Source organism: Phytophthora infestans, genomic scaffold, assembly GCF_000142945.1.
Source record: "Phytophthora infestans T30-4 supercont1.2 genomic scaffold, whole genome shotgun sequence".
Taxonomy (NCBI): domain Eukaryota; phylum Oomycota; class Peronosporomycetes; order Peronosporales; family Peronosporaceae; genus Phytophthora; species Phytophthora infestans.
Window position 1 is genome coordinate 1,700,601 of NW_003303757.1, and position 13,242 is coordinate 1,713,842.

Here is a 13,242-nt window from a genome sequence, read left to right on the forward strand (position 1 = left end):
CTGTGACACTGACTGGATCTGTCGCACGATCAGACCGTCTCTCGCCCTCGCGATTAAACATAAGGTAACATTTCTGCCGAGCACGAAACGCATCGAGTGGTTGCAAACAGCCGGGCGAGCTGCGCAGATAATTAATTATTGATTAATTATCTTCGCAGCTCGCCCGGCTGGACGTATATTATTAAGTTAGCGAAATTCTCTCAGTACCGAAAAGACTCCTAAGAAACAAGACGAGTAATGCATGGTGATGAGCAAGGCGCCGATGATTCAAGAGAGGGATGAGCTGACGTACCTCCAGCTGTTCACGTTCGCGACGTCGGCGAGGATTTACGAAGAAGACGCGGACGAAGAGCAAGTCTTGGAAGCGATTATTGACATTTAGCTACACAAAACCTGTCGTATGTACTGCAAATCGGGCACAGAAACCACTTTATTTTCTAAGAGCTCTGCAATAGAGATATTTATTATTTTTAATGTAGACTTCACACAGTATTTTGTAAGAGCTCTGGGATGTTATTTTCCACACACTTTTCGAAGTAAAGACGATATTAATAGTATTAATATTATTAATAGAAGCTTCACAGGCCGCATTTGTAAGAGCTCGGCGATGCTATTTCCCACAGACTTTCTAAAGTAGAGACGATAGTATTTTTTTAAAATTAAAGTAGGCTTCACGACCAGCGCGTTTTGTAGGGACTTTGCGATCTTTAAACTTCACCTGGCACTCACCACTGCCACGGTGCGCGGCTGCACGGTCATTGCGCTATCTGCTCCCGTGCACCGCACCCGACGAATGCATGCGCGCACGATAGATAGTTTTTTTAGTCAATTTGTATTGTATGTAAGGAAGGACTTGTTTGGAAATCTGATAATAATATATTATAGCAAAACCAAATAGTAATATTATAAACATTTTTATTTTTTGCCTAATAATAAATACCAGCCTTACAGTACCGTGCTATTGGCTAATATTTGGACGCAAGCTATTGGTTAAAACAATATATTTTGCTAACATACTGGTGGGCCCTACGTGCAAGCAATGCGAGGCGAAGATTGACCCGCTTCTGCTGAGCCCGCAGCGGTCTACGACGGATGCCCGGGCGCGCTGCGTCGGTTGCGGGAAGCTGCAGTGGTTACGCATTCCGTACAATCTGCGGGCGGGACATCGTGCGGCGCTGTATTGCTTGCGAGAACGGCCCAAAAGCGGTTGGGTTCTGGGAGGAAAAGCCCCCACCACCTGGTTCGGCCGAAGTGCGTCGCAAGGAAAGCCTGTCAAACGTCAAGAAGGCGATGGGTCCTGACTGGTACCCCGAGAAGAAAAAGAGGCGCAGCCGTCCTCGCAAGCTGATTGCCCAAAACGCCAAGTACATCGAGCGAATAAAGCAGCAGATGAGCAAGTAATTGGTCAATGTACTCTTTCAGGCCTCCATTTTCTACCTATCTTTCTATTTCGTATATTGGCTGACAGTGCGAGGCTTGGAGCGGCACAAACGGTAAGCTGACTATGGCGCTGCCAATAGTGGTGACGCACCTATAGAGCGAAACGCGTTTCATATAATAATTAGCGCATGGTATCTACTGTGTACCCTTGCAATATGACCGTTTCTATCTGCATACACGTACACTCGCTAAGGCAAGACCACGCTATCTGTATTGTCAACGTTTACTGCGTATATTTCACTAATGTGCGCTCACAAATTGAAACTACAGTATTAAGGGAGCACTACACGCGACGAATACGTTGCTGTCTACGTAGACACGAGCACGTGTGCGGTAATGCAGACCAATAAAGAGGATGTGGCAAGTCGATGTGCCTGTACGCAGTACCGTACTTTAGTGCCCTGTTCAAATTGGTCGAGATACAATTAAACGCAGTTGAGGACTGACGCTTCGGTGAAATCCTCTGCGATTGGCTGAAAAAATGCATTGTCACGCTTCAACTTCATTTTGAGCTAAAGCTTATCCCAAGAATAAGGCATTTATCGTCCACCCTCACTTCTCATTTACCAGTATCCAGCACAAGTCAGTGTCCTTCATCATTCCAAAAAGACAACCATGTTTCAGTTCATGTCGACACCGCCTTCGCTTTCCAGCGGTCCCAATTTCAGTCGAGAATTATTGGAGGTCGAGAGATTTCGTGCACGCCATAGACGTCTTTGTCGCGGACAGCAGGCTGCATTGCCCGTATCCAGGATCGAGGCCCTTGATGTGGAGGAAGACCGTACTCGCAAAATCCCCGCTAATTGGCGGCAGAAACAACAACAGGCTCAGACCCCGAACCATTTTGACGACGGCTACTGGCCCGAGTCGGCGGGCACGGAAATGCATTTGGGTTACAACGCTTTTGACTCCACAGCTTCCCCCGAGGGATTTTGCGATGACACAGAAGAGTCCATGGCGTTTAAATACCCAGTCATTGAGCCCAGCCAGCAGGCTGATGAGGGGATTCAACGGGAGCAGGCAGGCGAGATTAAACTCGCGTCTGCCGACGACGACGATCAACAAAAGCGCAAACATTTCATGGCAGATGTAGGGAGGAAAGTGGCATCCATGGGCTTTAGCAGTGCCACTACGTGGCAGCAAAGACCCCCTGCGCGTCTATCATCTGGAGAAATTATCCCACAAATATCCACTTTTGGGCAAAGCGTGACGTGGGGAGCTCCTGGGTACTACATAACATATAACGGCCAGCGTCGAGCGATGTACTGCCAACCGCTGTACTTTACTTGAGGTTCCTTTTGCCTGCATTAGAATACTGTACAAGTGCTACTCCAATCGTGGGGGCTCATACATCCACATTCATGTTTATGCTTACATAATTACGTACTAGCCGAGCGCCGCCGCTAACGCGGCGGTAATTTAGGTTTAGCTCTACTTGCTTTGGCCCTCCCGCCTGCGCTACGCTTCGGCGGGATAACTAAAAAAAAACGATGAGCCCATGTGTACCTAAATCGATTATTTTTAATTTCATTACTTTGGGTCATCAGAGCTGGGATGGTTATAAGGTGTACCCGCCGCGCGCGGTCAGCTAGCCTGTATCTCTGCGGTATGACCACTGCCGAGTTAGTGACGCGCCTGGTCATATAGACTGATACACCTGAAGCGTAAGCACAGTAAGTCAGCACGACGACGCAAATGTACCGAGAAAGCGACAGTGACCCTATACATATGTTTTAGCTCTCACGGGCGCGTAAAGCATAGTTAGCTCATTGACGAACAATGCAGCAATGCACGTTAAGGTTGGCTGCACCAGCTTTCAAACCTGATTCCGCTTCGCATTACACGTACGAGGATAAGAAGGCGTCAAGAGCACATTGGTGACAGAGATCCTTCTGACGCTACGATTGGCTTGTGGAGACGTTGATACATGTTGTTCATCGAACAGCCTGTGGCTTATTATTAATAAGCATTAATAGAGCTCGCAATGGAGAGCTTCAATGTGCCACCCACGGAAATACTTCCTCAGCTAGTAGCAATGAGTAGTGTAGAGAACTGCAATGATAGTCTTTTATTACTGTAATAAACCAGAAAAACTCGAACACCGGTAGAGATGCTCTTTAAAAAGCTGAAAGTTCATTACACAGAAGTCCCCCTGAATAAGTGGAGGTGTTGCACAGTTTATATACTTTCAGAGGTAAAATGGCAGACGACTTTTTTAAATCATTTCTAGCTGATAGAATAGGGTACACTGTGGTAAATACCACTCCATTATTGGTACTGTACAGCTGTAAAGGGTTGATTATCCACCAAAATGATTCGTTCAGTATTTTCAGTCTACCGCTATACGGGCGATTACACTACACAATGCGTAATCTCGAGATACCGTAGACCGCATCCTGCTGCTCCACGCGTGGAAAGAGCTCGGCTCGCATGACTTCATTCAGAGCTCTTAAAGCGCGGTTGGTATGGAATATGACGACCCGATCCTGGTCGACACGGCCCACGTGCTTGAGTGTACGGAACAGTGGAGATAACTGATCCGGCATCAGCTCCAGTATCTTCCAGCCGAGTAGCTCTATGAGATAACGCAGCACAAAGACAGCTCCTCGTCGCACCGCTACTACGCGCTGTTGCTGCTCTTTTTCGTGATGCTTTAGTAGCTTATGTTGCTCATTGCCCCCAGTAGTGTCGTTAGATCCGGGTTTTGGACAACGCTTTGCGTCCAGCTCCAGCTCCAGCTGAAGAACCCCGAAAACACAAGTGAGCACGTCGCGCAGGAATGGCTGCAGTCCCCACTGTAGCAGTGCACACACTTCTGCTAAGTTCGATAGACAGCTAGCTCGTAGTGTCGCGGCTGCAAGAAGCTCCTGCTCATTCTCTGGCTCATCCTGTGACTCGTCTAACGCTGTCGCTTGCTCTTCATCGTCCTGAATCTCTTGGATAAGCTGAACGCGCTTGGTCACTTCTTTGTGGATGCGCTCCACACGTTTCTTCTGGGAAGGCGGTGGGCGGATGCAATCCAAGTAAGCATATACGAACAGCTTCCCGTACTGGGGAAGCGTCTCGCCACACCGTTTGGCTGAGAACAGCAACGCTTCACTGAGCTTAATGCGAGATTCCATAGAGTTTTGAGGGTTTTGTAATGCCTTCACCAATGCAGGAATGGCTGCAGCGGGATGCGCGTCTGCCAATGCTGCCAGACCTTGGACTGCCGCGAGAAACACATAGCTCTCTGAGTCGTGTAAATGTAGCAGGAAAACTTGAGCTAACGAGTGAACTCGTGGTGTCCACTCTGCTTCGTGTGCGTGCGAAAGACTCCGACGTACAAGTCTCGTCAACGTAACAACACCACGCGCACGCAGCGGTACCAGTTGACTCGATAGATCTTGCTCTGCCTTACGGAAAACTTTTTCAAAACTCTGTTCGCTCGCTCCAGTTGTCTTTACATCAGTCTCCTCTGTCACACCTCGACTTAAGATCTGTGCACGTGCATTGCTTGCAAACTCAGCAACTTCAGGTCGTGGATGGCCGGATAAAACTTCAAGTACAGGAAGCATTGCACAAAGTTGCTGCTCCTCTGCGTCAGTGCGATGAGACGAGCCTGCCTCGAGAATCGTCACCACCACGCCTAAACAAATCGTTAGGATCTCGTCTCCTTCTTCTCCGTCGTCTGACGTCATTTGTACAGCGCTCCCACCCTGCTGCTCCATATCCACAAGCTTTGTTGCAGGTGTATTGTATGTCTCTAACACCGTCCCAATACACTGCAGAACTGTTGCAGCACTACGCAGCACCGAGGGTCCCAAGCATTCGATAAGTGCCAATAGCAACATCAGAACCATCTCAATACCTTCGGCGCTTGTAGGGGTTTTCAGTGGCTCATATGATGCGAATGGAGATAGTGTGGTCTCGTCATTGACATTTAGATCAATGGCCTCTGTGGCGCCGAGTTTCCTCACCCGCATATAGGTCAACAACAGCGAGGAAAAGAGGTCTCCCACCACTTCAGAGTTTTCCAGCTCCTTGTCACTTAGAAGTTCCACCAGTGGCATTATTAATGCTTTCAGTGACTCGGTAGTGTCACGTTCCTCACCTACAACAGAGGTATAAGACTTCACTAGTCGAAGGGAGACGCCACCACCTCCCCCTGCACAAAACTCTCGTCGTGGTCTCCATGATTCTTGGGTATAGTTCCGTTCATATCCGCAAACTAATAGAGTGGGCCGAAGAGGTAGCGTAACAGGAAGTACAGCCACTTGGAGGAGCAATGGCGCGTTTGAGCACGAGCGAATCCAAGCTGTGAGTAGCGCACGAAGCGGATCTGCCAGAAAACTCTTGCTAGTTGCTGCAAAAGCGTACATATGCAGGAGTGGACGTACAAGCGGTGCTAGAGCTTGTAAAAACCGTTGAGAAGGTGGTGGCCCACAAAGAAGAAGTCGTGCAATGCCTACGCAGCGACTCAAAGCCTCTTCGTGTGTATCTCCCTCTGATGTACTCGCGTCAGAGCGACTATCATCGTAGATCAGCAATGGGCGGAATAGTACCGACAAGATCTGCGCGTCGAAAAGTACCGGGTGGCGAGTGGCCACCTGATCCGTCAGCAGTGCAGCCATTTCACCCAGTAGTTTGCTGCTCGTATTTCCCTTTTCAGGAGTCACTGCCGCAAGTAGCAGTTCACGTACTTGCGCGCACAAAGCGGTCGCATACTTTTCAGGGTCCTCACCACTAGGACACTGACAAATTAGTGTAGCAACTTGCATTCTAGCTTGTGTGTTTCCTTCTTCCACAGCTCCAAGCAACATCTCAATGGTAGCCACGATTCCTCCATCTTCCATCAGTAGCTGGGACAATAAGTGTCCACAGCGCTCCTTGAACCGCTGACCTACCGCCTCTTCATTCACTGCGGGTGCAGTCTGGCCGAGTGCTGCGCGCAGACTGCTCATGCTCATACGCAGCGGCAAGACCCTCAGTACCATCTCGCGTAGTCGGATAAACTCTTTCTGTACCGACGTAGGCGCTTCCGTATTTATCGCAACTTCTCCATATACTAGCAGAGCTAGCAACTCCACCACGTATTTAGGTAACAGGATCGGCTGGAACTGTGGCAACGACAGCAGCTGCAACAATGCCTGCGTGACTTCCAGTAGCTCAGTCGTCGTCTCCTCATTCCTTAGCTCAGCATCAGCTACAACGCGAGTGTATCCACGATATCCCCACAGCAATATGTCCTTGGAAACTGCATCCACACGATGACAAAGTTAGCCAACCACCTTCCAACTCGTCATAAAAGCCGAATGTCCTACTCTCTAACGTGCGCGTGGGTCTCCTCTTCTCAATTGGCATCAGTACTCCAGCAGTCGCGCGAGGGTACGCGCCCCAGCAGAACAGCAGCTCCACAGCCGCCTGCAGCACCGAATAATCTCGCAAACTTAACAGACCTGCCGGCGCCTTAGGATTTTCTGCTTGCCGGGGCGTCAGTGGCCCCATTTGTTTGCTTTCTTGCGCCTCTAGTTGGTCCAGGCGTGTCATACAGAGGCACAAACGCTGAAACGTTGGCACGAGGCCGCGTCGCCAGGCTTTGTCATGCCACTGGCCGCCGTTCTCTGTCTCGGAAGACCCGCAGAGCTCACGCACAGCCTCCACAATGCTGCTATTCATGTCGGCAGTGCTTTTCGCCTGCTTGATGTCTCGTAGAGTGTCTACAAACTCGCGCAGCGAGCGCATGAGCGCCTGCTGCTGCTTCAGCTCGGCATCCATGTTCGACCAGCAAATGTGGCGGATTACGTAAGAATATTTTGTGGTTGAGATTGATTTTTAGAGGGCGATACACATCTGTCCACCAAAGTGTCTTCTACGAGTGTTTGAGTACTAGCAGCAATGTCATGGCGAAGATGAGGACGAGCAGCAGTCCGATGCACTTCATTGGGCGACTGTTCTTCTGCGTCTCCTCTGCTTTTTCCAATTCCTCGATACCTTTCTCGGTCTGCTCCACCACCTGCTCCATGTTGTAGTCGATGCGATCCAAGATTGTACCCTGGTCGATCACAAGCACAGCTAATTCCTTAAATATTGTAGCCAACTCCGTGATGGACGTGGCGATGCGTTGAATCTCTTGGTCGCGCTCGTTGATGACGTCCTCAGCGATCTCCACCTCCGTGATCTGAGCCTGTGTGAATCCCTAAAGCAGCGCAAGGACAAGGAGGTTGTGTTAGGTTGCAAAGTCAACATGTACCAGCCGAGCGCAAGCGAAGCGAGAGAGAGAGAGAGAGATAATTCAATCTTTTCAGTAACGCACCGTGTCCGCTCCACCACGTCGTTTCTGCTTAGCGTCATTTTCTGCTAGGAAGTCAAACTCTACGGGGCCTTCTTTCTGGTTCTTCACACGTGCGAGGTACGTCTTTTGTGACTTTCGGAAGTCGCCCGACAGCGTCTGGAGCTGCGTTGCCAGTGCTCTGTTCAACATTTAAAGAATTAGCCACAACGACTCTTCTTCAGCCAGCACTTGACCTCCTGCTAATGCACCTCTGTACGTTCTGCCTAGTCTTCGCGTCAGCGGCCGAGAACTCTCCATCCCGGTCACTCTGTGCCATACGCCGTAACCCCTTCTCAGCACTGCGGAACTCGTCCGTGATGTCCTGCGTTAACTGGTCGATCTCACGCTCATACTTTGACTCTTGACCGTCGAAGCGCACCATCAGGCGGCTCGTATGTAGCTTATTGAGCTTCTCCACTGCAGCATCGACAATAATAAATGTCATAGATCAGCCCCCTTCGTTCTCCTCCCCCAGTTTCGCCACCTCCTGCCACGTACTCATCTCCTTGATACGCGCCACGTGCTGATTGGTGCCATTGACGACGTCCACCCACCCGGGAGCGATGGCAACGCTGGTGGATTCCTGGTCTGCGCTCTTTATCAGCGCGTTGCCCTCTTCACGATGGCTCACGATATTCTTCCGTCGCAGAACTTTGGCCTTCTCCTCCGCGCGCAGCTGCAGGAACTGACGCGTCACGTCTCGTGTCGCCATACTTCTTGTCTGTATGGAAGTGGACTTCTTCTCGGTGTCTAGTATATATGCTTATTGCAACGCCTCGAGCCAAGCTTCCTTCACCTCTGAGCGCTGGCTTCAGTATTGGAATTCCACCTCGGTGTATTTTTGGGTGTTCTGTATCACTTGTGTGGTACACATAAGCAGATGATCAGGTAAACTGGTTGAAGTGCTCAACAAAGCTCTAATCTCCCCCCGTCGGCCACAGATGCGGGAGCTGTATTTGACTTCCATCGCACTATTAGCGACTATCACCGGTTCGAATGCCCTCGTCGTCCCACTCGACCGATGGACGTTTCGCTCTGCTAATGGCTCTGTCCGCGTCGACAATGCGTCGGTGCCCGGAACCTCGCATATTCATTTGATGAACGCTGGAGTGATAGGCGATCCGTACTACCGCTTCAATGAGCGTGAATATCAGTGGGTGGCACAGGAGACGTGGATGTACGAGACGCACGTGACATTGCCAAGCGACGTGAACTCCAAGCCTACGCTTGTGTTCGAGACACTGGACGGATGGGAAGCAGCTGGCGACCACGGCGAACTCCTTCGTGCCGTACAGAATCGACGCGGCACCTGTGCTCCTACCGGGGGTGAATCATATCCAAGTAACGTTTCAACCTGTATTGCAGTACACCAGAGATCAGGCGGACGAGTATCCGTACTTCGTACCAGCGACGGAGAACTTCAATACGTGGACGGAGCCTACGCGACGCTCGTTTGTCCGCAAGGCTGGCTCGGACTTTGGTTGGGACTGGGGGCCAGCATTCGTCACGTCTGGTATGGCTGGAGCAGCATATATCGAGTTTGAAGAGGCGGTGGTGAAGCTGAAGGACTTGCAGGTGGTGCAGGTTTTTCCTCGTGGAAAGGAAGACGCCTCAGTTGTGGATGTCACTGTACGTGTGGCGCTGGATAGCGGGAAAGCCGCGCATGAAAACGTTACGTTTAATTTATTTATCAACGACAAGAAAGAGAGTGCCATCACTACAACGATTTCAAAGGACTGGAAGGAGGACGCGGCAATTGATCTTTTGTAAGAAGACCACTGGGACAAGAATGACGCCGGCCTTTAATCGCTAAGATTGATGATTTGGTTTACTTCTGCAGGGCTCGATTGGAAAATCCAAAGTTGTGGTGGCCTGCTGGGTATGGCGAGCCCTATCTGTACGACATTCGCGTGGACGCATGGAACTCGGACTTCAACTCGTCTCTTTCTCACAAGACCGGTATTCGCCAAGTGGAGCTGATTCAGGATGACACAACTGCTGGCGATGTGGCTGGAAAGACTTTCTACTTCAAAATTAATCGTGTTCCTATCTTCATCAAAGGTGCGAATTGGATCCCGACAGATTCGTTCTCCACCCGTACAAAGGCATCCACTGTTCGTCATTTACTGGGGAGTGTCCGCGCCGCGAACATGAACATGGTACGATAGCTCACTTGATTGGAAATGCCTGCTCATATTGTTACTTTTCGCTTTCGGGGACACGTGGCAGGTTCGTGTTTGGGGTGGCGGTCGATATGAATCCGACCTATTCTACGCCGAATGCGATCGGCTGGGCATTCTCGTGTGGCAGGAACTCATGTTCGCGTGTGGAATGTACCCTCGCGACTCTGCATTTCTGCAGAACGTGCTGAAGGAGGTTGGTTTTCAAATCAGCCGGCTTCGCAAATACACGAGCATTGCAATATGGGGCGGGAACAACGAGAACGAAAATATGATGGAGCAGTTTGTTGAGGCACCAATATTTCCACCAGGAACGCCGTTCAACCGCGATATCGCCGTTGTCGACTTCACCAAGCTCTTTGTGGACTTAATCCATCCAACTATCGTTGCTATGGACTCCAGTCGGCCATTCGTCGATACGTCTCCGTCTAACGGTTTGTATTCGGTCGATCCTTACGTCAAGCGATGGGGGCCCTCAAATGGAGTCGCGTTTGGGTGAGTGTTTTTTATTTTCTTATCTATTAGCGAACTTGGACGTGATAGTTCTGTGTTTATCTTTTGTTGCAGTGACGTTCACTTCTACGACTACAATAGCGACTGTCAAGACTACCGAATGTACCCGCGAGCTCGCTTCGTTTCAGAGTTTGGCTTTCAGAGCTGGCCTTCAGCTGCTTCTCTACACGACGTCAGCTCGAAGGAAGATTGGGGTTCTTTTCAAGCGTTCTGGAAAATCTTAAAGTTTCGCCAAAGACATGAGAACGGTACGACTCAAATGCTCACGCAGCTTCAGCGCCGCTTTCATGTGCCATTCCCTTTTCGCAACGAAAAGTGGCTTGACGAAGAGTCTGTTGTCCAAGATATGTCCTTTGGCTTCAGCATTAGCAAACGCATCGAGGCGTATCTGTATCTGACACAGATCCAGCAATCGCTGTGCTACCAAACTGCCATCCAGACGTGGCGACGTGGCAAGAGCATCGAGCTCGGTATGACAATGGGGATTCTGTATTGGCAACTGAACGATGTTTGGCAAGGCAGTAGTTGGTCGAGCATCGAGTACTCCGGTCGATGGAAGAGCTTACACTACGTGGCAAAGCGGGAGTTTGCGCCTTTTATAATTTCCATTCTCGAACGCAAAGACAACGAAGCTGTGCAAGTATACGCCGTGAGCGATGTGAACGAAGATCTGCAGGTAGACATCGTGTTTGAACTTCGGCGAACCAAGTGCGGTAGTCTTGTGAAGACTTTCGGCCTCAAAGCAATTGCAATAGCAGCATTGGTGGGGAATTCTATGGGGAATGCGGTGAATACGTACGTCAAACTAATTTTTTTGATTGCATAGGAGAGCCGCTCAGTCGAAGAGCTGGACATCGACGCGCTGCTGGATCATGACGCCACGTCCTGCCACCGCAGATCTTGCTTCTTAGGTGTCCGCTGTGTCACTAACAGCAGCGTCACTGGGATCGATGCGGCGGCCTGCGAGGACACTCAGCACTTCTTCGCACCGTTCAAGCACCTCAATCTGGGTTGGGGAGACGTGGTCGCTCAGTCTGTTCAGAAGACAAAGGTCGAGAATACCGTCATATTTAGCGTGGATCTTGTGGCAACGAACTTCACGGCATTATTCGTGGAGGTGGAGGTGCCAGGTGTTCTCGGCTACTGGAGCTCCAACTCGTTCCTGATGGTGGGAAGCGAAACCAAGACGCTTAATTTCACTGTGGCGCTCTCGGACAATGTGGACAAGCTCTCGATAGACGCGTTCTCGAGCTTACTCCGTGTGAACTGGCTCCAAAAGAGCTACGACAACTCGATCGAGGACGTGGCGGTGCAGTAAAGTGAATTGGCGATAGTTACCGCTACATGTATCCAATCCTGTTTCAAACACAAAAATAAAAAAAGCGGGGCGAGAGAACGCGTGACTTTTGTCATACATTATTGTGGAGTGGATACATGTATCCACTCAGATGTCCCCAAGCCACTACCGGAAACAAATCCCTCAAACCAGGTACGTTGGTAACATTGTGGTATGATATTCCTGTGGATCAACTATACATTGCAATCTGGACGAGGTTTCCAGTATCCATCCGTTTGAACATCCATTTTCTACTCTCTTGTGAAAATGCTGGGCCGAAGCGAAGCAAGTTTGTCTTTCCTGTAGAGTGGTGATAATGGAATTCACTTCAGCTTTGTTGCATCAGGAACACGTGATAACCCAACATATATATGCTCGAACCTCCATTCTGGTGCATACGGGCAGCCTTCAAGTAAAAGGAGCACCCGTTTTAAAGTTGCGCCTGCTTCCCATACAGAACGCGAGATCAACAGCGTGCTGACAAGATTAGTTCGACTGTAGAGAACAGTCGAATCTTCATTTTTTATTTTCCATTAACTCGCTGTGTGGAATACATAAGTTTGAGCGCACAAATATCAGGTTACACGAATGTTGACCCAGTTGGCAATACCGAGATATGACTTCAAATAGAAATGGGCTCAGAAAAACACGAAACTGGTTGCTGATCTTAGGTTTAGACGATTCGCAAAAGCTTTTATTGGGATTGACTAATGAACGACTTTCACAATCCACACAATTTATTTAGCTCGCATTTCAGAGTTTTACTTAGGTAGCTATGTTTTTATTGATATATATTCCAGTTGATTACAGGTTGAGCTTCACAGCTTCCAGACTTCGGTCCCATGGCCTCTCACCTGTTGCGCATCAAGATGGGCTTTTGAACAGGTGAACTACCCTGCCTAAAGAGAACTGCATGAAGGAAACACCATCAAGCACTATTATACGGTGCTAGTGATTGATGCCGATGTATGTTACCTATGCTTCAGCATCACATGCGACATGGAGATCCCATTTTGTCGCCGTACATGCCCGGTAGCACCGCGAAGTTCACGAGTTCGCGTTTCGTTTCACCCTTGCCTGGGATCACCAGCTGCCCTTAGATCTCATCAGCAGGGCGGCAGCGACACGGACAGTAAGACGTACGGCACCGAACGCGTAGCTTGCAGCAATGCTCAACAACACACACGGCAGCACGGGTGTTGAATTGAACTCTGTAGAGTAGCTCTCAATACAGTTTATTTACCTTACTGTAAACTACCTATTCTCTAGTCTTGTACTCAGTCTGAGGCAGAGGAAGAAGTGATATCGTACTCGGCTTGGGTGGCATCTCTTCCCTCTGTCCCCGAACCCTCCTCGTACTCCTGTTTGGTTGGCAGACAGTCTCCGTCTGATGGTGCACTGTATCCTCGTGCGCCTAGAATCTATTTTATTCTAGTACTTTATATTGCAATAATTAGTGG

The 13,242-nt window shown here is 49.6% G+C and overlaps 4 protein-coding genes across 4 annotated transcripts; 2 read left to right on the forward strand and 2 right to left on the reverse strand.

Moving 5' to 3' along the window:
• Window positions 1-2,067: 2,067 nt before the first annotated feature.
• On the forward strand, window positions 2,068-2,730 carry PITG_01468 (uncharacterized protein; the record flags this gene model as incomplete). The annotated part of the gene is made up of 1 exon (XM_002908088.1): window positions 2,068-2,730. The coding sequence occupies one exon, from the start codon at window positions 2,068-2,070 to the stop codon at window positions 2,728-2,730; it is 663 nt and encodes a 220-aa protein (XP_002908134.1).
• A 1,067-nt stretch (window positions 2,731-3,797) lies between these two features.
• Window positions 3,798-7,197, reverse strand: PITG_01469 (uncharacterized protein; the record flags this gene model as incomplete). Its single annotated transcript, XM_002908089.1, has 7 exons — window positions 3,798-4,859; window positions 4,905-5,087; window positions 5,157-5,318; window positions 5,400-6,587; window positions 6,633-6,676; window positions 6,744-7,077; window positions 7,144-7,197. 7 exons carry the CDS (start codon window positions 7,195-7,197, stop codon window positions 3,798-3,800), a joined length of 3,027 nt encoding a protein of 1,008 aa, XP_002908135.1.
• Window positions 7,198-7,291: 94 nt separating this feature from the next.
• Window positions 7,292-8,465, reverse strand: PITG_01470 (syntaxin-like protein; the record flags this gene model as incomplete). The annotated part of the gene is made up of 4 exons (XM_002908090.1): window positions 7,292-7,618; window positions 7,736-7,892; window positions 7,963-8,170; window positions 8,252-8,465. 4 exons carry the CDS (start codon window positions 8,463-8,465, stop codon window positions 7,292-7,294), a joined length of 906 nt encoding a protein of 301 aa, XP_002908136.1.
• Window positions 8,466-8,850: 385 nt separating this feature from the next.
• On the forward strand, window positions 8,851-11,764 carry PITG_01471 (beta-mannosidase, putative; the record flags this gene model as incomplete). Its single annotated transcript, XM_002908091.1, has 7 exons — window positions 8,851-9,079; window positions 9,129-9,519; window positions 9,594-9,912; window positions 9,983-10,428; window positions 10,501-10,916; window positions 11,070-11,233; window positions 11,273-11,764. The coding sequence occupies 7 exons, from the start codon at window positions 8,851-8,853 to the stop codon at window positions 11,762-11,764; spliced, it is 2,457 nt and encodes an 818-aa protein (XP_002908137.1).
• Window positions 11,765-13,242: the final 1,478 nt, after the last annotated feature.